At 43.3% G+C, this 23389-nt stretch overlaps 1 protein-coding gene across 1 annotated transcript in view; it reads left to right on the top strand.

Moving 5' to 3' along the window:
- The first annotated feature begins 9092 nt into the window (after positions 1 to 9092).
- The window catches only part of LOC139666089 (uncharacterized), a 74948-nt gene continuing 60651 nt past the window's right edge, over positions 9093 to 23389 (top strand). The window contains exons 1-3 of the mRNA XM_071545187.1: positions 9093 to 9336; positions 9776 to 9868; positions 12154 to 12335. Coding sequence (XP_071401288.1) covers positions 9807 to 9868; positions 12154 to 12335 — 244 coding nt within the window. The 5' untranslated portion in view covers positions 9093 to 9336; positions 9776 to 9806. The remainder of the gene's footprint in view (positions 9337 to 9775; positions 9869 to 12153; positions 12336 to 23389) is intronic.

Genomic DNA, 23389 nt, shown 5'->3' on the forward strand with positions numbered 1-23389 from the left:
GCTGAAATCATTATTGATGACCTGGATCTAGACTGGCCCGACAGGCAGGCGACAGGGTTCCTGTAGAGTTTAATGAAAAGCATCACTCAGCGCAAAGACAGCTCGCCTCTCCGCCGGGCCCGGGCCGCCCGAGCGCTCAGATGTACGGTCACATGTGAGCTGTAACGAGAGAGACAGAGCAGGAGAAAGCGGAGACGCGAGAGAAATACATTTGGAATATATTAACATCTCTGTGGCATGTGGGAAGCAAATGGAGTGACTCATTCAATTTCCTCCCGATTGTTTTCAAACACATCGGGTTTTGATCGGTATTGGCCGCGCATGGGTGCAGTTATCTCGCGGAATGAATAACATTGTTTGTAACTGTCAATACGGTAGTCATGCAGTAGTAAAGGACAGTGCACATTGATCATGGGATGCCCGCAGTTCATAAAGTCCACAATAATAGAGATAGTGACTCAGTGATGTGACTATAAACCCAGGAATGAAGATGACTAACAGAGAGAAGCTAAAAAGGCAAATAACTAAGAACTCTTTGGATGGAGAAAGGTCATTGCTTTGAGGCCAGCAGCTAAAATCCTTCACGCACAAGATGACTGTCTTAATGAATAACAAAATAGAAACCAAGCTCTGTTTTCATGAGGTTCTAACCCGTTAGATCATTACCCCAGCTACTGGTAAAAAATCCCTCCGGCCTGAGCCAAGATGTCTGCCTCCCGGGCTGAAAGCGGTCTCTCGTCTATGGTGAAAACCTGCTGACTGAAGGGAACCGGGTCCGTCTGAGTCGAAGCCCAGGTTAAGCTTCCCGGTAGAGAGTCGTTTTCACCTCGGCAGCAGCTTTCCGCATCTTTATTCCCTCTACATTTGCATGTTCCTCAACGGTGACGCCAATGTGGCTGACCATCCGCTAACCCCTAACTGGAATAAGGTAGTTTCACAGAGCAGGATTGATCAAGAGTTCTGTTTCAAAGTCAGAAACATAGGGGAATCTAAATTGAACAGGGAAATTCAGAAAGTTCACTGAATGATGTAGTGCGCTGGAGAAATGTCCGTCTTAACAAGTCCTTTAGTCATATTCAGATTGAAATTCTTGTTTTTCTTAAGGCACGTAGGTACCCATCTTAGGTGAGATAATTCACCTTCAAACAAAAATATCTTCAATCAAGTGACAATATCTTGAAACAAGGCAGAATAAGGCAGATCCCTCTTCAAGAAAAGTCTTGAAACAAGTTCATTTGCATTGGAAACAACTTATCTCACCACATTGGCCGATTTTTTGTCCACTTGCTTCAAGAAAAATACGATTTTAGGACCCAATGCTAGAGTGAAAAATGATTCTGTAATGCGTTAGGCGTACAGTGTGTGGACAGATTTGGGGTTTGGGTGAAGTGCAGAGCTAATGACTCTTCCCCCAGCGGTGACACACTGTACCCAGTTTGCCAGGTATAGAGGGATTTCCCCTCCAAAAGCCGGGGTGCCATAACCATGAAATTCACTTTGTGGCCATCGGCCTCTGGCTGTACAAGCCGGTGCGGTTTTTTTGAGACGTGCATCACCTAAGGCAATAGCTTTACTGCCCTCTGTGTGTGTGTGTGTGTGTGTGTGTGTGTGTGTGTGTGTGTTCAAATGAAGGGGGGGGGGGGTCATCTAGGGCTCTGCATTTGAAAGTGAATGTGAACCAGACTGATGTTTGGTCTCAGCCTCTGTGATTTAGTGGGTAGCAGGGATTGCAGGATTGAGCCCTCTGGAGCTTTTCCTCCGAACCCAGTGACCTTATGTTTTACACACTCCCTTCCACACTGATGCATCTCTCTCTCTCTCTCTCTCTCTCTCTCTCTCTCTCTCCCCGTCTCCCTCTCTCACTCTCTTCCCCACTTGCCCTCCTGAATTATTCCTACCCTAAGCTGAGGACACGGCGACACTTGGAACACATGCGTAAAAAGTATATAGCTTTTCTGAACTCTCGTTAATTACGGCTGCAGCCCATAATGGACATGCGCTGTTATTATAATTCATAGCCTTTGCATATTGTTTGTGCAAACTACGTCCAAACAAACAGACGCTGCCCGATTTCACATTAGCGTTCCACTGTCAACATTCATCCTTGCAACAGTGACTCATTTGCTCCCAGGGTCTCCCAGCATCCCCGATGTTACACAACAGCGTGGCCCTCTCTCTCTCTCTCTCTCTCTCTCTCTCTCTCTCCATCTATCTCTCTCTCTCTCCTTCACACACACAGAGATACAAACATGACCACAAACACAGACGCAGGCCGTAAAAACCGGGCGCTGGGAGGGGAAGGCAGCAGATTACAGAGATGGAGGGGAGCAGAGGAGGAAGACAACCTCCGTCTGACCCTCGTTCTGACCGTCAAACGACCTCCGAAAAGCCCGAACCCGTAATCCAAATGTCAACAAAAGATTATCCCCACCGCACAGTCCCAAAACACAGTTTTCCCTCTCAAACTGATTGACACGGCTGTCGATACGGGGACGGACAGAAATGTGACAGCCAAGCGCGAGCTGTGGGTGTATTTTGTAATGCGTTGTGTTATATGGCTCATAAATAGTGTATAGTATAAGCATAATAAGACAGATGCAAGCCACTAATTCTATCCAAACCTAAATTGATAAATTATTCAAAACAGTAATAATTACAAAAAACTGGCTAATTGCGGGATGCAAAACCTGCAAATGCTTCTGTTCCATCTACAGCTCAAGCGTTGCGGATCTTTTTTTTTTTTTTTTTTTAAGATTTATTTTTGGCATTTTATGCTTTATTTTAGAGATATAGTGAGAGAGAGAGCAAGGGGAGGACATGCAGCAAAGGACCACGGGTCGGATTCGAACCCGGGTTGCTGCGGGAAGGCCTGAGCCAAATGGTACGCGCCCTACTTGGTGAGCCACCAGGGTGCCCCACGTTGAGGATCTTTGACATAATCTCAACTTCATGGATTATTGCTGTCTTGACCCTCCAGTGACCTGCTAGACTCAAAACACCAGCTTATTCCTGGAACAAGGAACTCTTTTTTTGAGAAGTTTAAATTCAGTTTCACACATCACACCCGTTTATCCAGAGAAAAAGAAGACGCTTCGAAGTGTAACAGTCCTGTCATAATGTGGAGACTTTTTTTTTTAAAGCACCCTGGTAGATTTGTAGCAGGATTTTGTTCCTTGAGTGTATATAGATTGTGGTTTGGACATTTTGTAAATTTTGGAATATTTGAAAATTTGAAATCTGTGATGCCCTTTCCTTTGTGTTTAGAATATTCTAGTCCTGTACCACTGGCCTGTTCACCAGATCTATACTGAGTCGAGACCTTTGTCCCACCAGAGATATTTCCTAGACATTTAGTCCTGGTCAGATTTTTTCAAATGAGTCTGTGTGTTGCAGTCCATTTCACCCCGTGCCATTCAGTTTTGTTGTCTAATTTTGTCCGATGAGTTGGGGTTTTGTCTCGTTTTATGCTGGATTTTTGGTTTTGTAGTCCTGGGCGATGGAGGCGGATCTATCCCTTGTCCCTAGAAGACCTTCAATCTGTTCAAATGTGGCATTAGACACTTTAGGGTCAGTGTGTGCGTATGTGTGTTTGCATCTGCGTCTTCGCATGTGCATGCGTTGGAGCAATTAATGCATGTATGCATGAAGGCTTGTGTGAATATCTGTGTGTGTGTGTGTGTGTGTGTGTGTGGCTGGAGCATGCCTCCTGTCTGACCTAACACGACCTCTTGAGCTAGACTTTTCCATCAACAACTCTCTACTGTCATGGATTACATTCTCGCTCCCCCCAAATCCTGACGGCACCGTGCCCGCTGTGCACCAATGAGAGCTCTCGTCCAGACCCATGAACCCCCCCCCCCCCCAACCCCCCCTTCCTGATCTGTGAATGAGGTCATCACCTCCCACGACCCCGCCCACTGTTAGGATAGGACCAAATATTTAGGCCAGCAGCCTCGATTCCACCATATGGTTTCTCTCTCTCCACGTTTTGTCACATATCCACAAGGTTGCACACTCATTAAAGTGTCGGGTTGCATTGCATCTATGTAGGATGATAAAATGCCTCTGATGTTTTATGTGTTAACTACATTTCAATCGTTTATTGTCTTATTTTGGCAAATAGCTTCGCTTCTCACTGAGCAATCACGCCCCGCTTAATGACCAAAAAAAAGAAGGCCTTGCCCTAAATGACAGTGACAGATATAAAACGAGTGTATGCTTTTTGATATCGACCGTCCCATCAATTATGAACGTCCATTAGAATCAAGCCTGTCATGTCACGGCTCTCTACATGTCTGCTGAAATCCCACAGCGAGGCAGGCGGAGGCATCTTAATCAATGAAAGCCACACTATTGCACCTGGCAGATGGCTATTTGGGACTATAGTCATTATTCTGAAATGTGTATTTAACCACACACATGCACACCAGGACACAGACACGCACACACACACACACACACACACACACACACACAAGGTTGCGTGCAAAGGTCTGCCCCTGCAGCGTTGGCCGGGGCTTACCACAGCTCTAAGCCAAGGCTAATCTGGAAGGCAGCTTGGATAGGGTTGCCAGTGGATTTGCATTGATACCAAAAGCTCCCCATAGCTTTAATGGCAGCCACTGACAGTGTTAACAGGACCTCAGGACCTCTTCAGCCCCCCCGGCTCCACCTGCCACAACAAATAAAACATCACCCCTGACGGACACTTTGATACCACGGCATGACGGACAGCCATCTGCTCTGGTCAAGGTATAATCCGGTCGGGGGGGAGGGGGGGGGGGGGCGGCTTCCAGACCGGAGAGTCCCGTGAATATCGCCTCAAAACAAGAGTCAGGAAAGTATGAAAAACCACGGTGGGGTTGTAGCAATCTGCCAGGTTCCCCTGCCTCACAAAGGCTGTTTTCCTGCTTTCTGTTTCATACACTGAATGTATTACTTCTGACATTAGTTTGAGCACCACTGGTGATTAAACAGTGATTTACTCTGTCGTTAACACACTGCCAAAAGTCCCTCTGGCCTCTGTTAGCTGTGGAAGGTTTGCTCATTAGCTCGCAGATTAGAGTTTTAGTTCTACAAACATTTCTCTGAGGCAGAAATAATCTGACTGGTGGAGTTAAACCTCAGTGGGCGGAGCCAAAGAACCACAAACAGGCCTAGTGAAAAAGGCAAGGAGAGGAGGAAGCTAAAGAAATAGATAGAAAGTCTATTGCTGTTGTACTGACTGAAAAAAAGTTCAAACTAGCTATACTAGACTATAGTTATCTAGGTAAAGGCCTTAATCAGTAACGCAGTTTATGTTTTGGTGAATGTCACTCCACACACACGAGACAAATTATCTATAGGCGCTACTGATGCCAGAGACAAATCATGTATCATGCCACCAGATCAGAAGCCCACAGCCCACATTCTTATCAGTATAAGATGTATGAAGTGAGTTCCTAATGTGGGCTTCACTCTTTCCTACTGTGACTAACACATCTCAACATCTCACCTTGAGCTGCACAGGACTACCATTCGGTACAATAAGTCGTTAAACTGATGTTTTTTAATTTTAAGCATATTTTGTACTATTATTAACCTTAAAAAGCTTGAGATTTACATTCTGTTGTCAGCAGTCTTCACAGGGCCTGTCCAAATACAAAGAGGCGGCCATGAAAACTATTTGCCTTGTTGACTTTTTGGACATTTATATTAAAAACAGATATATTAAGCAAAAATCTGGCAAACTGGATAATCCATTGATTCATAAAACAGAAAAAAAGAGGTACTTTTTAAAATAATTCACAATGTGTTTGTTTCATTTGGGTTACATTGCCTTGCTGGAACATATTTGTTCACCATTGCATGGAATTTATGAGATTCCATATCTTTAACTTAAATAATTACAAATTTTGAATATTGTTTCATTTCACCATTTTATAATTCTGTCTTTCTGGGTAATGTTTTTAATATCATTATTATTATTATTAGTAGTAGTACTAGTAGTGTAAAAACCTCTTCTGAAGGATTGAGAACCCGTATATGTTCTTCACTAACGTCCTCTATTGTTTCAATTTGACGAAACTCTAAACCAGCCTCAGGGGTCTTTTCTGTGTGTGTGTGTGTGTGTGTGTGTGTGTGTGTGTGTGTGTGTGTGTGAGTGATCATCTCATCACATGTAGCGCATCATCACCAAGGGGATTATCCTCTGCTATATCATCTTTATTTAAAGAAGACAAGAAGTGTATCCCAGCCACAGGCTTGCATGATTTACAGTAGATATAAATACACAATAAGCCATGGTTGTGCATAAAGTTGTTTATATGAGTGTTTGTGCAAGTGCACGCAATTGTACACTAGAGTGCAGTGTAGTAGATTATAGTAAACACTACACACAGATTCCCTATTGACTGTTCCTGTTGCTTGAGTGAAAAGACACACAATGGAATGCAATGGCAAAAACTTTATTCAGTGAAAGTTGTAAAAACAATACAAACAAAACATTACCCTGAAAAGTCAACAGATACAATGACTTATTTTACAAAAGCAGACCTACATACACAGAAAAATGAGGTTTCTTTTGTTGGGGTATTAATTAGATCCATGATGAAGAACCCAAGGTGGTTCTAAAATTTCTTTCAATCCTGATCATTTTGAATAATTCATGCATTCCTAAGGGGTTATTTACACCCTTACATTTGCAACCTAATTCCATTTACCATAACAGTCTTTTGTAGATCCATTTGAGTGAGCATGGTGCTATAATGAGCATTTCTAGTAGGGATCTGCTCAGGTTCAAGCTGAAATAACCATTTTCTGGCACTATATAGAACCGTTTTGGTTGTTTTCAGTACATCCTCCCTTATCCACTGATCACTGCAACCATTTACAGCAACAATAACTGTCCTGCAATTATCCAAAGATCACTCAACTAATCAGATGACCATTAAAGCCTGGAGAGCAAATCAACCCACTCTTTGCATATAATGAGGCACCATAATATGAGGCATTTGACTTTGCACCTTCATGCAGTGAGTGACCAACTTAATGCAGTGAAACTATGGATTAGAATTTGGCAGCAACCTCAAACTTTTTTTTTTACAATGCTGTGACCTGCACTCGGTTTGAGTGCAGGTCACATGTTTACAGTCATTACAATAACCAACAATATAACCCATTAAATACATACATAAACAGATAGGTCCGCTGCTCAGAAATGTTAATGTGCTGCCGCTCACCAAAAATACGGTACTTACAAGTTGCTTTGCAAACATGTCATATGTTTCGAGGCTGAAAAATGTTTTTTTTTTTATCATTTAATTGATTAAATAATAAAAAAAATTATTGGACATTTGGCTTCGTTACAATGGTGTGTTCTTACAGTAAAGCCACTCGAGGCAGTGACTTACGGACATCTAAAAGAGGTGTTATTCCCCTTCACGTCGAGCCTAACAACGCCTGTTAAATGTTTAAAGGTTACTGTAAACCACAGCTTCTCGTGGCCTATCGCTTAATTAATTCAACTGTGGGCGATGTACCCTACAGTAATCTATGCAGAAATGGAAACTAATCTTAAAAACAGTCAAGCCCGCCAGTATAAAACACAGGACTTCCGGCTATGACTTTCAAAATAAAACCATGATTGACAATGCAATGCATAGAGTTGGCAGGTTAAGAAAGTACCAACATGAAACGAAATAATTAATTTTAGGAGTACTCTGTAGTACATTAAAATACTCCTTTTCCCCAAAATGCCCTTTTCGCTGCATATGTTCGTACTTATGTAGGATGCAGATGACATTTTGTGTGATCTGCTGCCTACAAAACATTAAAATCACTCAAAACATATACCAGGCATGAAGGATGTCCACGACCTCGAAAAAGTCCTTTCTAACTCCATGCCGTTGTTTTTTCTCCGAGCGACAAGATTTCATGGTCATATTTTGAAGGCAAAATCGCCATATTTCCGGCAGTATTCTGCCTAACTATAATTAACTTGACGCAGCTGCTAAAAATGTCCAAACGAACCAACTCGATCTGGACGCTGCATTCAGCGAAATTATAATCGTTCAGAATCCCAGTCCGGTCCAACACGGCGTGATATCCAAACTCAGTAGCTTTCCGTGTAAAATATATGTATTTTTCCCGTTAACGCGTCGCTTCCTCAAAAATTTCCGTTCCGTGAGTGTCGTCGAGCGGAGAATGACTCGATGTGAATCTGGAGATTTGTTCCTCCGCTGCCCCTCGCGTGTGATCCCTCCCCTCGCGCTGTTCAGAATGTGTGTGTGCGTGTCCCGCGCGCCCTTCCTACACAGTGGGCTGCTGCTGCTGCTTTCAAGTGCTGCTCGTGAACTTGTAAATAACACTCACCGTGCATTAAAAGTGATTTTGGTCCGAAATAAGAGAACTAGACATATAATAATAACACAAATGGGAAAAAGTAGGTGTTTTGGTGGCTTTTTTTAATTTTAGAAATCGAGCCGCTCAGTGCTGGAGCGGCGGAAAGAAGAAGATATTATTTAGCAGTGTGCACAACACAGCACGATAACCTTAGTGATAACAAATTTGGTGTTGTAGGTTTTATCATTAGGGTATAATAGAAAGCAAAGATCGAGTAAAATTGTCACAAATGTATGTGGAGACCATGTCAAAAAATACATAAAAAATAAAAATAGGGGAGCATTCAGCACCAATGTTACTGGTAAACTGATAGTTTTGTGACTAACGTCTAATAATTTATAACATCGACCAAATAATTATATCTTGTCAGTCATCAGTCATTGCAAGATTTGATGGGAAATAGTGTGGCCGCTACTACTTTGTTGTGGTCGTTGTTGTGCTACCAAATCTTTATTCCCTTACTTTCCGACAGCACATGAAGGCAGCATAAGCCTCGGGTTTGCGTGCATATGTATGTGTGTGTGTGTGTGTGTGTGTGTGTGTGTGTGTGTGTGTGTGTGTGTGTGTGTGTGTGTGTGTGCGAGCGAGTGTGTGTGTGTGTGTGCGGGCGCGCGCGCTCTCTCGCTCTGTTTGTGAGGCAGAGAGTTGCGTGCGAAGAGCTCGACATGTCATTCAGAGGAATCCGCCACCTGAAACGCGAGGAAGTGAAGGCGACTCAATTGGGTATAAAGCATCAGCCAACATCTGCCCCGAGCAGTGCAAAGCTGATGAAAACATCAGCTCGGAGCTCGCGCAGGACCTCGCCGCCTCATTTGATTTTTCCCGTGGATTTATCATTTGGTATTGCCGGAGTCGGTGCACCCGGACAGACGCATCTCTTTTCTCCATTTAAACTGAATGTGACTCCACAGCAGAGACTATACTGGAATTAACTGACAGCCACACAGCGGCTCGGTGGGTGCTTTAATTTTGACGTTGTTTTTTAATCGGTGTCATCTTTTTATATGCATGTTGATGTAGCCTATTTATGCATTTATTTAGGCCTTGTGTATTTATTTTTATCGCATGTCAAGGATGCGACATGTCTTCTGCGCTTTTCTAAATGTGGATGCGATAAGTTGCAATATATATATATATTTTATTTTGCAACTATTGGGGTTTTTGGATTTTCCCAATACCGTAAATCTTGACACTTCGCTAATTTACACGGACTATTTTGTTTTAATCCTGATCATAATTATTTTACTTTAATTTTACGAATGCAGGCATTTACTGCACAATTCCCCCCCATGCAATCACTTTTTATGACTTATGTGCGACAACCGGCCTGTACTACATGTTTTCGCTCTCTCTCTCTCCATATGTAAAGTTAATGTCTCTCTCTCATCCGCAGCGCACCTGTTACCTCCGCGGAGCTCAGGATCATGATCCCTCCGGGAGACTGCATGTATGCGGGCAGAAAGAGGAGGAAGCCCATCCAAAAACAGTTAAGAAGCGCCGTTAAATCTGTTCAATCAGTGCTTATTGACAAAAAAGAAATGGAATAGCCGCATCACCCATTTTGTTGATGCGTAGGGGAAACTTGCTGTGAGTTGGTGTATTAAATGGTGAATTATTATGAATCATTAGCAGTGATGAAGTGGTAGCTACATGAAACAGTGGATAAACTACAGCAGGGTATAAGCTCCAGTTGATGGTGACCACAAGGCGTACAACCACCAGTGTAAAAAATAGTATTGATTTATGTTTATTATCATGTAGCTATCAGTTTGATTGCACTTATGATAGCCTGTTTTATTACTATAGCATGTTTACTACTTACTATAGCCTGTTTTATTACTATGCTCACTATAGCGTACTTAATAGGCTATAGCCTGTTTTATTACTATAGCATGTTTACTATAGCATGCTAAATATAGCCTGTTCTATTACTATGCTTACTACAGCATACTTAATATAGCCTGTGCTATTATTATATTTACTTAATATTTACATGTTTTATTACTATAGGATGTTTATTATAACATGTTTTATTAAGTAACTATCACTCTGATACTACTTACTATAGCCTAATCTAGGCTTTGAATTTCTATCATAAATATTTATATTAGCCTGAAAAAAATATAAAAAGATGGGTGAGTTTATAGGTGGATTCACCCTCCACTAAATCCCTGATTATTGGCTATGCGGTGAAAAGACTAACATGTTTGTAACTTTAAGTTGAGATGTTTTTAACTTTTAATTGGCATGCTTCAACCCAGAGTTCAGGATTATGTGGATGCTGTTTTCGGTGCCCTCAGTTTTTAATGCAGAGGGAAACTTTTTTTGGGCAGTCTTGTCAGCTGGTGTCATAAATAGTGAATCGCTGGTTATGTAAGATCTTCAGGAGGGAAGTGGTAATTTAACAAGGCCTGTGGCATTTATAAACTTTTCATGTTTTGCTATAACTTTGCTGCTGATCTGAAGGGAAATCCTTGCCACATCACATTGATATGTGTATTTGACAGAACTGCACTGGACTTTTGAATTTATAGCCTGCTGCTTCGGCCACTGGATGACATAATATTATATTATATTATTTCAATATGTGAAATTATTATCATTTAGTGCCTCATGCTGCAGTAATCTACTTGTTTTATATGAGGATCAACAATGCTGGTATTTCTCCACTGGTGCTTTTGCTTCCTCATATAACTGCAGCATATTTTTTATGTTTTATTCAGTGATAAATCCAAAGCGTCTGGCACATTTGAAACCCAGACATTCGTACATATCCTCTCTATCATTTTTCAACCGTTACTGGTGGAGAACGTGATGTGATTATTGATCAGGTCATCAGATGAGATCAAGTCAGAGATAGCGAGCGTTCATGTAAGAGTCCGCCTCTCTGGAGATGAACAGAAACTCCCTCGGCCGCAGAAATCGGACTCCACCAGCACATATGCGGATCATGTTTAGTTCAGCTGGTAAAGCTCTGGTACACCACTGAAATACACAGATAACTCTATCTCTAAGAAGCACTGTACACCCAATACCTCTAATATCAAGATCCACTGAAAGGAACTGATCTGCCACAGTGGATTTTAAGCGAATGGAGAAAGATCATACTGACGAAAACCTAGAAGTTTCATGCGAAGCTAAAAAAAGATCAGCTGATTTTGTGAGGACTCAAGCTCGATATGAGGGGATTACTCATACATCATTTATTGTGTCTTGGTAGGAAGTGGAAACAAATCTAACAGACGGAGGACAGACTGGTGACGGTGGTTCACGATGATGAAAGGACTCGATATAGAAAGAGAAATGCAGTAAAGAAAGAGGGAGGAGTGCAGAGTGTAGTTTATGATGGGTGTGGCTGGGTGTGGCAAGGCGTGGCACTCGCCATACCTCGGCCTAAGTGGCTTGTCGTTTTTATTATTATAATGGAGAGCAAAGAAGACCTGTGTGATTTAGTCTGAGTCAGCCTCAGACTTACACACTATCAGTAGCTTGGCTCATTAAACAGGTTATCCAATACTCCTGTGCTGCTGCCACTTACTGATCTAAATGAGGCGGCTCTCAATCTGGTCAGGTATTTAGTGTGAAACATGTGATTAAGTTGGAGGTAATTTAGCTAAAAACACTCTCGCTTTACACTTGAACGCATATAACACACACGCACACACCCTAATTCCCATTCAACCCCATCAACTTTTCTCTCACCTGAACCCAACTCCTTCTTCTCCCTCTCCCGTCCCGTCCCGTCTCCGTCCCGTCCCGTCCCGTCATCAGGAAGCCGTCCTCGTCCAACGAGAAAACCAACCCGTCCAAGCGGCACCGGGACAGGCTGAACGCCGAGCTGGACCGGCTGGCCAGCCTGCTGCCGTTCCCCCCGGACGTCATCTCCAAGCTGGACAAGCTGTCGGTGCTGCGCCTCGCCGTCTCCTACCTCCGCGTCAAGAGTTTCTTCCAAGGTAAAGGAGGTCGGGGGGCCCGCCGTTTCCAGTGGGAGGTGGAGGGGTTGGGGGGTTGTTTGTGTGTGTGTTTGTGTCCATGAGTTTGTAGGGAGTTGCTGGGTTTGGTGCTGAGTTGGGTTAGACCGATATATGGGGTTGATATTGGTCTTTTATTAAAAATGGGATCTGGTCCAGTCAGTGTTATCCACCTCTGATATGATGGATATGATGCAGCTTGATTGATTCCATATATATTGTAGAATTGATCAATACTACACTGGTTGACTATGGGAACACCTTAACCTGAATTGGGTCTAATGGGACTGTTTGACCAGATTCCACACAAGTAGGCATGAATATATCATTATTATTATTATTATTATTATTATTATTATTAATAGCAGCAGCAGTAGTTATAGTCACAAAATATAAGCACAAATTATCAGCTATTGGCAGCTGTAATACAAAAAAAATTTGGTATCGTCCTTCAAAAACCCATATACCCTACCCTGAGTGCTGAGTTGTGTTATGAGGTGGCCAGCATTGTGGTTGGCTTATGTGTGTGTGTGTGTGTGTGTGTGTGTGTGTGTGTGTGTGTGTGTTTGTGTGTGTGTGATGGCCAAATATGGTCTGAAAGGCTGATAGAAAGAGAGAGATCACGCCTGTTCATCTGGCTGGCTGATCATTTGTCAGTAGTTGCGTGTTACGGAGGACACCTTGCGGTATCGAGCGACACTCACTATTGCACAACAGTATCCCCCGGCTACAGACGCTCGTTGTCTGCTGAAATTGTCAGCGAGTCCACCATCACATGGCATCTTTGTCTAAAATAACAAGAGCCAAAAAAAGAAAAAAACGCAGCAAGCACACTGAGCAGCAGTAGCACTATTCGCTATGAGTCTATAATATTTATCTATACTGCTCAAATTACAAATCCAAGGAAGAATAAGATCTGATAATACATGCTTATTAAACTGAGATACTCTGTTGGAGTCCTGGAATAACCCGTGAACTTTTCCTATAGGCCTCATGACTAAGACTCCCCCAGGCTCCATGACATGAACTGACTCTCACTGAGGCCAACAGAGATACTGTCTGACAACACCAGGGGCCCTGGATAAACAGTACAGGGCACATTATAGGAGCTGTAGTCTTCTGTGTTGTCTGGATGCATTGTCTTCACCACTTTTTTTTTTTTACCTCGGTCACACTGTTTTGCGGTTGTGGCGTCTTTTATAAAAGATGTGGCTATGCATAATACAGTATTATCCTGTGGGATCGTGACATTTTAGTTCGGCCGGATAATTTAATTTTTAGCGAGTTAGCGAGGTTACTTTAAATTTGCAGAAGGCATCTGTAGTAACATCACAGCCATGACGTTCTCTTGAGGTGCACCGGACGATGAAATGGTTAGGGTTAGGGTTAGGGTCTTTTAGTCACATGTAATTAAAAGGTATATTGAGACGCACTCGTTGTCCCACCCTCCCTCCGTCTGCCGACTTCCTCCCGTCTTCTCCTTGCGTCCCCTCATAGCGCTCAAATATTCATGGCCTGCCTCAGAAAGCATTTTGCTGCCGGTGGCCTCGGCGGCTGCCATGTCAAAACAGAAGCTGCAGGCACAGCTGGATGTGACAGCGCTCAAGACAAGAGCTACCTCGTTTTTTTTTTTTTCCTTTCCTCTCCTCTTGTCAGGAAAAAAAAAAAAAACAACCTGCTAAATAAAATGCAAGGAGGACGAGGGAGGGAGGGCAAACAGAAGCAGCGGAGGGGTCTTCTGGGGCTCGTTGGCTTCCGAGTGCCGGGACTTGAAAGAAAGATCCTCATCGGAAGCGGTTTCTCAGAGGAATCGGGCTCAGATGATCCATGGTAGAGTCAAAAACTAGAGAGCTGCACTACTCTGAAGTGTTGAGCTTCAGTTAGAACCTAACCTAACCCAAGCAACATGTGAATACAACAGATGTAAAGAGAGACGCAAAGGCAGCAAACAGTGACATCAATGACATTGTAAGAGCTCTACTAGAAATGTACGTACATAAGTTCAAACCACAGGTGGCTCTTACAGTTCCAGGTAATATCACCATTCACTTCCAAATGTCCAGAGTTGCACCAGCCTAAAGTTTCTCCTTTGCAGCGTTGCAGTATCCTTAATCTGCCTCATCCGCTGCCTCGGTTTGGCATGGCACCCGACGACTTGACACCCTGGCGGTTGGGTTCACAAGCACACACACACACGTCCAACTCGCTCTTCGCTTTAGCCCGAACGCTCATTAGCTTAGGCATCACGCAAAGTTGCGGTACAGGTGCTAATCGGACTTGTTAAAGGTGCCTTTCCTGGATAAGAGATCACGCACAGCTGGGATCGGTACCGAGCGCGAGCTGCAAAGGGCCTTGATGGAAAGTGGAGAAGGTTCAGTCAGTGTAAAGTGTGCTGAAAGGTGTTGAAAGGTGTGTGGAAACTGCTGAAAGAGAGTGGTGGTATTGGCTGTTTCTTCTGTCTGGCAGTGGAAGAGCTCCCTGTGATCTGAACTCATGCACGCATCTCTCTTGGCTCACCTGGTATGGTGACACTAAGTTTTAAACCAGTCATGTCTACATTGAGGGACGAATGTATCTGGAGCTATTTAAAACCCTTCCTTTCTGAACTCTTTGAATGTCCCTGGATGTCGAGGCCTCTGCTTGTTCTCAGTGCCTCTCCTGGCTGCCGTGGGTCTCTGGAGCCTGTTGTTATCTGCGGCAGTAGTGACCAGCTTAGCTGTCTTTTGATGCTACTCTAATGAGATTAATGAGAGTGGAACAGGAGGGATTTGCTCCTCCATACGCTCTGCACCCTCTGCCCTCCCTCTACTTGGCAATTGTTTGTCAGGGTTGCAGTTTTTTTCCATTGATATTTGAACAGGGAGTGCGGCCAGAGCTTTTCCAGATAAATCTAAGATGAGCAATAAGGACATTTCCCCTTCCTTCCTGTGGTTTGGAGTGATATCGCAATCTTCTCTTTTCATTTGAAATGTGTGAGTCATTCACTGAAAACACGAAACCTGCAAACTTAGTTTCATTTGCCTTTCTAAACAGAAGCACGCAGCTTTACACAGCGAGTATGAAGGCTTTTCCACACATATTGATGCAGTTCTCCTACCAGTCCACTAGGGGGACTGTGTGAAGACCTATAGCCAGGATGCTGTTGTGACTGAACTGAATCCTACATTCACTTGTCACCCTGAACGGCTACGGCTGTGATTTGGCTGGACAGGGTGGACTCTAGATCTTGGCCAAGAGGTCATAGGTCGAACGAGCCTTTGTTTTGGTCTTTCAGAAACATTTTATTTCTTCTCTCTCACTGGAACACAGATGAACTCAATAGGACAGTTAGGGGAAACCCAAGTACAGCCTGTTAGCAGGTGGTTTTTGGAGGCTCCAGGAGACTCTGTTGTTGCGTGAGAGCACAAGGGTGGAGCACAGCGAACAGTGTGTACATTATGTGCTGTATGCAAATAATGCCTCCAGGCTGTGTGTATGTGTCTGCATGTGCGTATGTGTATGTGTAAATAAACAGCGACATCAGATAGAGATCCACTTCTCGTCTTAGTTTCCCTCGATCATCATATTCCATGAGATTCAACCTTGGCGCGATTCTTGACCGTCTCCTTGCTGTGTTTATGGGTAGGATGAGACGGATGACCTGGAGTGACTTTCTATATCAGTTAACCCCCCCACCCCCAACACACCCCATACACACACACACACACACACACACACAAATGAAGCAGTGCCTACTCATCCCTGTTATTTTTCCTTTTCGAGCGATTTTATTTGAATAATTATTAGAAGATGCCTAGAGGATGCAAATATCCATTACTGCACGAAAAAAAGAGAATTTATCACAAGGATGATAGACATGAAAATACATTTGGATATAAGAAATGTAATTATTCAGTTTTCAGGTTTTCTGTATGGCAACAGTTGAACTTGTATGAAGTGTTGATTTAGACGAGTTGAACTTATATGAAAAGTGTTAATTAAACGTTGAATTAAAAGAGGTGATGTGTGAGATGCTGGGTGGCATTTGAACTCTGAAGTTGTGTATGAGCGGGACTCATCATTGATCACATTCAGTCCTTCTCTAGCCTTGGAAACACACACACACACACACACACACACACACAGTGGGCATACAATAGGATCCTTGTATAGTTCCCAGCCTTTATGTTAGGAAGCTGTAAAGCATCAAAGCCCATTTCCTATCAGTGCTCTCAGTGGTCAGATATTTTTGTATTTTTTACTTATTTTTTTATTTTCCACTGGACAGCCCCAGTGGTCAGACCTCTGACCTATATTGTACATCAGCCGTATAGAATAGCGAATGCCTGCAGACTTGTACGCTGTTCACTGCTTGGTCATCCTTTCTTTGTGAGTCCAGAGGGACGAACCAAACCCCCCCCCAAAAAAATCTAGATCATCACTTCATAGCCTATAGGCTGTTTGGAACTGTTTGTCTGTCTGTAGTTGTTTATTTCGCTTTTATTTTAGGTCAGGGTTTCTATATTTTCAGCACTTTCAGGCATATGCGCGAGCGTGTCTGCCCGTGTGTGTGTGTGTGTGTGTGTGTGTGTGTGTGTGTTGACAGTCAGCGGGCTGTAATTCCCTCCTCTTCCATGTTAGGTCTCTGCCCTCGCTGTAATCGCTGAGCTCGTTAAATATTTACCCTAAGGATTAACTATCCCTCCTCCTTTGTCTTTCTGCCTCGATTGCCTTTATTTCTCCTCCTCCACCCCTGCGTATGTCTGTTTTTATGAGTGTGTGTGTGTGTGTGTGTGTGCGCGTTTCACTGCTTTTTATCTCATTGTTTGGAACGAGAATTCGCTTTGTATGTGAAATTCAATCTGCTTATAGTCAGAGTTTAGGAGGGATCAGGTAATTAGAGGGAAATCTTAAAGGGGATATACTGCGTCTTTAGTATGGTTGAAGCGTTCCTTTAGGTAATGAGTCTGTTAATGCTTAGAGGCTGACATAAGGTTGCGTTTTCTATCATAAGGATATTGAAATGGCATAAATTAATATCTTGTGAAGAAGTTGATGACTTGTATTCATCGCTTTGACTCAACATGAATCAGAAAATTGCGAGATATGATGTGTTACTAGGAAATGTGACATGAGATGCTTCTTGGTGTCTGCAGCTTCACTCATTTCTTCATTCTTTCGCTTTTCATGTCCTTTTTCCACTCTTCTTTTCTGCCTATTGGACTGTTATGAATGCTGATGGGGTCTAGCCATTTCATGGTGTGTGTGTGTGCGTGTGCGTGTGCGTGTGCAGAGGGCAGAGGAGAATAGAAGTCAACAGGGCTTGTGATGAGAATCAGATTGGGTTTTTTTTTTTAGGTTGAGGACCTGGAGCTCTGATAATAAAGCACATGGATCCAATAGATGCTAATGCATAGCTAGGGTTCCTATCAATGAGGCTAATGCATTGCACCGCCATAGGCTTGATATCAGCTAATGTAATTCATGCTAATGCATTATCATTAGCCGCTGGCATGATATGTTTCACAGTAAATTTATTTATACCGGCGCTCCTTCCATTGGACTGGTTTGCGTGCAGAGTGGTCACAACCTTGTGAGTCTGAGTCCAGCTTGTGGCTGCTGCTGTGTGTTTTCTTGTCTCACCCACACTCCCTGTCAGTCCGTGTCTCTCTGATAAAGCAGAAACTGCAAACAGAGAACAAAAAAAAAAGAAGTTTGTCAGTTCAATCCCCAGAACAGCTGGGAAAATGTGAATAAGCAACACTCTACCCTCCGTTTGAGCCTTTGAGCAAGGCATTTAAAGTCACAGTGCAACTGCATTTTGAGAGCATGTTGCCTCCTTAATGTAATGTATTTCCTGATGAAACAGGATATTGGGGCGGAGAGAGGGATCATTCAAAAGTGTAAACCAATGGGAGATCAGTTTTATTTGATGCGAGGGGTGGAGGGGCGGATTGTTTAACGGTTGGAATCTACATGATGAAGTCACCGTGTAAGACTTTTCCAAGTAGTATCTTATTTCTTATTTCCAAGTAATACGATTTTGATATAAAAAAAAGTTAAGTTAAGTAAAATTTCTGTCTTTTGTTTTGGTATAAAATGTCAAATAGGTGTATGGTACAAGTTAGAATGAGCTAAAAAGGCAAAAAAAAGTCATTTTTCATTTCAGTGTGACTTTAACTCCCAGCAGCTCAGTGTCTAACAGTAGAAGACTGTGGTTTTACTCGGCAGCTCCAGGTGTGAATGTGTGTGAAGCAGGGTGTTAACTGAAAAGAGCATGGCACCGAATTGATTTTTCCTGGATAAAAAAAGTTTAAAAACCCTGATGGCTAGGATGTGTTATGTACGTGTGTTGCGTTTGTCTGTCCTGGTGTGTGTGTGTGTGTGTGTGTGTGTGTGTGTGTGTGTGTGCTGGCCTTGGTGGCTATTTTGACTGTGGGTGCTGCGGTCGTCTGATGAGGTGCGACGGAGCCTTATTTTGACGGCGTCTGTCACCGTCTCCGGTCTCGACCCTCGTGGCCCGGCGATCCGATTCCCCATCGCTCCCTCGGGTGCAAATGGCGCTGGAGATAATCCATATGTCCCCCTCTCCGTCTCTCTCCCTCATCATCACCCTTGGGAGCGCTAGGAAGGAATGTATCCTTCAGCTCTATCGGCATGTATCCCTTACCCTCGCTGCTCCTCCGCTCTCATTATCGCCTCACGGGAATTGGTTTAGCGGAGCTTTCTGCCCTTCTTTTTCTCTTTTTTTCCCTCTACCACTCTCCCACACTACAGTAATACATACTGTATTTTAACAAGCCATTTAGTCTGGTATTGAACCATAATTCACTTGTTTCCAATAGTGGTTTCAAGATTTTTTTTTTAGTTTTCTTGATACTTGTGGAGTGATCTGCCTTGTTGTACCTTGTTTCAAGACTCAGACGAGTAAAACTGCATTGGAAACAAGTGAAATCATCCCACCCTCATTGGCTTTTGACATTTATATTTTCCCTCTTTTACCCCGTCAAGGTGTTTCTGTAGCCTGCTTGCTGTCTCGGAGCCCAACATCTCAGATATCATGGTTAATTGAGCACAAGCCGAGGCACGTTCCTTCAAGTGCTTCTGTCTCCGAGCATTTAGCAGCGGCTTTTCAACCAAACTGACAGCTCTGAGACCCAATTTGTGTCTGTCTCTTCCTACCATGTGGAACACTGTCTGTATGTAGGCTATCTGTGTATATGTGAGTGTGTATGTCTACCTATCTATCTGTCTTCCTCTCTCTATGTCCCTGTCTCTGCTCATTGGAGAATTGGCTGTGCACAAATAGCCTAATGTCTAAATATAGAACAGCTGGACAAGGAATAGACAGATACCTGAAAAAGAATGCTGTGCTGTGGGTGTTGCTCAGTTCAGTTATGTGAGTAAAAGTGAAAAGTCTGATGACGTAGATTTGTTTCAGATATAGGTTACTGTGACACAATAAACTGTCTTGTCTTTAGCCCAAAACACCCAATAAGTAGGCTATTGGTTTTTGGCTTTGATAGCTACCTAACTAGCTAGCAGGCTAATTTCGCAAAGCAATGCTAATGTTAACATGTGACTACTAGCCACTACTAATGCTAGCCTCTAGATACGTTAGCTAGTGCGCAAATCAGTTAATAACAGCAACAGTGTTAATAACAGTGTTAATAAGAAGATAGTGACAGTTAGCTGACCAGTTAGCTAGCTAGTAACTTTATCTTCCTGTATCAAGTTGTACGTTCAGAAACACAGTCAGTTGTTCACAGCTATTGTTGCCCAAGAGCTGAACCTCCAATATGGCCGCCAGAGAGTGAGTTTCATCACCTGAAAGCTCTCCATTGCACGGGAACATCAGGCATGTGAAGGAATCGTTTTCCTTTCGCTTAGCTCAAGCTGATGACTGACCTTCCACTGAGATGATAACCAATATGATATATATATCCAGCAGATTATGTTTGAGTATCTAAAATACCCCTTGGGCAGGGTGAGGTTGCACAAGGAGAGGAGGAGAGAGCCAGAAATAGATATCTGGAAGAAGTCTACAGAAGAGTAGGCTACACTTGAGTCACTGAAATCAGTCGCTCATTTTCAGAGTGTCACCTAAACGGCAAAAAAAAAGAGAGATCTTGACAGAATTGACACATGTATTCACACGTAGTCACATCCTAGATTGAACACACGCATGCACACACAGTCAGACACACTCCCATTTGCCTGTTTTTTTTGTTTTGTGCCTGTATTGCGTGCATGTTCACTTCCCCTTTTGTTTATTAGATTGGGCTTGCGGGCAATAGTCACAATAGTCATGCATTGATCATTATAAAGGAAACAAGGACGCCAGGTCACAGTGTGGCCACAGGCTAGTTCTGTTGTTTTTTAATGAAGTTGATGGAATGTCTTTTCCTCCACTAATTCATAAACCCGACATTCAACAGGCTGCAGTGAGATCCTCCAGGTCGGCTCTCATCCTTCTAATCTAAATGACTACAGCTTTCAGAAAATGATCTGCTGTGAAAATCATCAGTTCCTTATATGTCATATCAGCCCGTAACACCACCATTCAAAAAAATCGCATTCGCAGATATAAATGTCTGCGGTGTAACTCTATCCACGTCTGAGTCAAGTGTGTTTACAAGTGTGTGTCTGGAAGTTCTCTATTAGAGCCCCGCCTTCCCTCATAGCTGTCAATCCAGTCAGAGTGTTGACGGGGTATGAGGACACACACACACAAACACACACAGGCACACACACACACACAAAGGTGCTGAGAGTTGTTCCTATCTCTGCCAAGCCCAGTAACCTAAACTGCAGCTTACAAATACACAAACATACACACAACAGTCCCCGAGCCGGTGAAAGCCACAGTTTCTATATGTGTGTTGTCTGGCTCGAAATGCTGGATGAGCTGTAATAAAAAAGGGGAAGAGAAAGGCCACAGAGCCCACAGACTCACGCCAGGCTTACGTGAGCCGCTCATGACGTCAACCAGCAGACAGGAGACGGTTTTGTAACTGACCCGACTATCACGCTACGGAGGGAAGAGGGAACAAGACAAAACAAATCTGTCTGGATCTTTATTCTCTCATCTACGAATTTGAGAGAATTTCATAGGTGTAAACCGTCCCTTCCTGACTCATAAGAGGACATTTGGGTTCATCCTTGTCATGTCAAACCTGCAGCCAGTTCAAATCTATTATCTTAAGTAGGTAAAATCTCATCAATACAAGTCCAGACCATTCGATTTCACAAAGAGGGAAGTGCTGCAACATTGTTTCTGAATTGAGTCTTTGCTCAGGGGTGAAAATGTGCATCGGGTCACATTATGGACGGAACTTGTGTCGACTAAACTCTCAGTGACCCAGCACTGTCCCGTCCTTAACCCTGTCCGCTCTGCAACCCTTAGTCAGACGAGCTGGTAGGGCAGAGGCCATGATAAACCAGCAAGCCACACGGGGTAGAAATGAACATAGAAAGGTTTTGCACTAGAAAGGCCAAGTTGTGGTCAATTGACTGCTGCGTTGGATTTTAGAAATGAAATATCTCAGCTTTCAAAATGTCCCTCTGCGATTTTTCCTGGACCCGCTCTCAAACCAGAATTTCTAAATCATGCAAGAGTATAGTCATTTTAACAATTATTGACAGCTTGTTGGCTTTCTCTTAGACCTCGAAAAGCCATTGAAATTTGTTGTGTTAAGTATCTGCAGACCCATGCATATCTTTGCTCCAGACCTAAGATTTGTTCGCCCATTCATTTATTTATTCATACATTTTCTTACCCCACTTATTCCTATTATTCCTGGAGCCTATGCATTGGGCGGAAGGCAGAGAAACACCCTGGACCGGTCCATCCCAGTAAACCTAAGGATCCTTTCTGAGTAATTTTCTGAGTAATTGGAGAGATTTCTTGACCGCAGCCTGATGAGGCACTTGTTGAAATTTCGTTCCAGCCCATCCTCATGTTGATGCAATTAAGACTGGCAACAAACAAAGGCTTGTGGGTTTGACCTTTGGGAGTGGCATGCCACTGGGTTTCTCTGTGAATAGTGACATCTACCTTCTTTGAAGTAAACCCCCAAATCTGCTGAAGGTCAAACCCATTGACCTTTTCATACGCCCTGGTCGTTCCACCCAGCCGCGGTGTCAGAGGACAAAGAGTCGGCCAATAGGATCGTCGCTGTCAGTTAAACTTCCCGGTTAATTAGTATCAACTTGAAGAGTCGTGACTAAAATGCTGATTTCTTGGTGCCTTCGGTGTAGTGGACGGTTGCACATTTTAGTCCCACGGCACGCAATGCAGCAAAGCCAGAGGGAATGCAAGGACTTCAACCCATCAGCCCATCATATCAGTTGAATGTCATGTGTCAAAACAAGCCTGAAGACGGATACAAGCTGACTGGTCATCGCTGTTCCAGCGTTGGTGGCACGGAATCCGTAGTTTACCCCGAGCTTTACGTTACAGCACTTTTTAAGACTAAGCTAGGGGAAGATGTGCACGCAAAAGACACTGTATATGTAGGGTAAATCTCTCTGAAACGTCAAGAAAGTGGACAAAAGTGTAGCTCGAGATTTCATATCCCAGACTAACCAGAACTGTCCCACCAGCAGGTCATTAGATCATTTGATGAACCTTCTCATCTTGACCCATTAGGATTAGATCAATACACATCACTAAACCCATATACGTTTTGGTGATGTGTATTGATTGAGAGCATCCAGGGAGATAATGCATCGTAACATCCCATTCTGTCGGTGTGTGTGAGAGTGTGTGTGCTGGTGAGGCACAGAAAATGACCTCATGATTATCAACCTCAAACGGGGGGTACAGATTCACCCTGTCACCTCAATTTCTCTCCACTCTCTTTTGCCTTCCTCCCTTCTTTCTTTCTTTCTTTCTTTCTTTCTTTCTTGTCTTACTCTCTTGTTCTCCTCTTGACTGTGTGACTAAGGTTCCTTTGTCTCTCTCTCTCTCTCTCTCTCTCTCCCCTTCGCTTCCCTATGGGGATCTGCCCCTGTGTGTTTCACTGACCCCTGTGAAAGAAAATCACCTCTCATCT

The sequence above is a fragment of the Centroberyx affinis genome, unplaced genomic scaffold, assembly GCF_046629955.1.
Source record: "Centroberyx affinis isolate AG114_WGS23_722 - 3 ecotype Tasmania unplaced genomic scaffold, CSIRO-AGI_Caff_v1 ptg004798l_1, whole genome shotgun sequence".
Classification (NCBI taxonomy): domain Eukaryota; kingdom Metazoa; phylum Chordata; class Actinopteri; order Beryciformes; family Berycidae; genus Centroberyx; species Centroberyx affinis.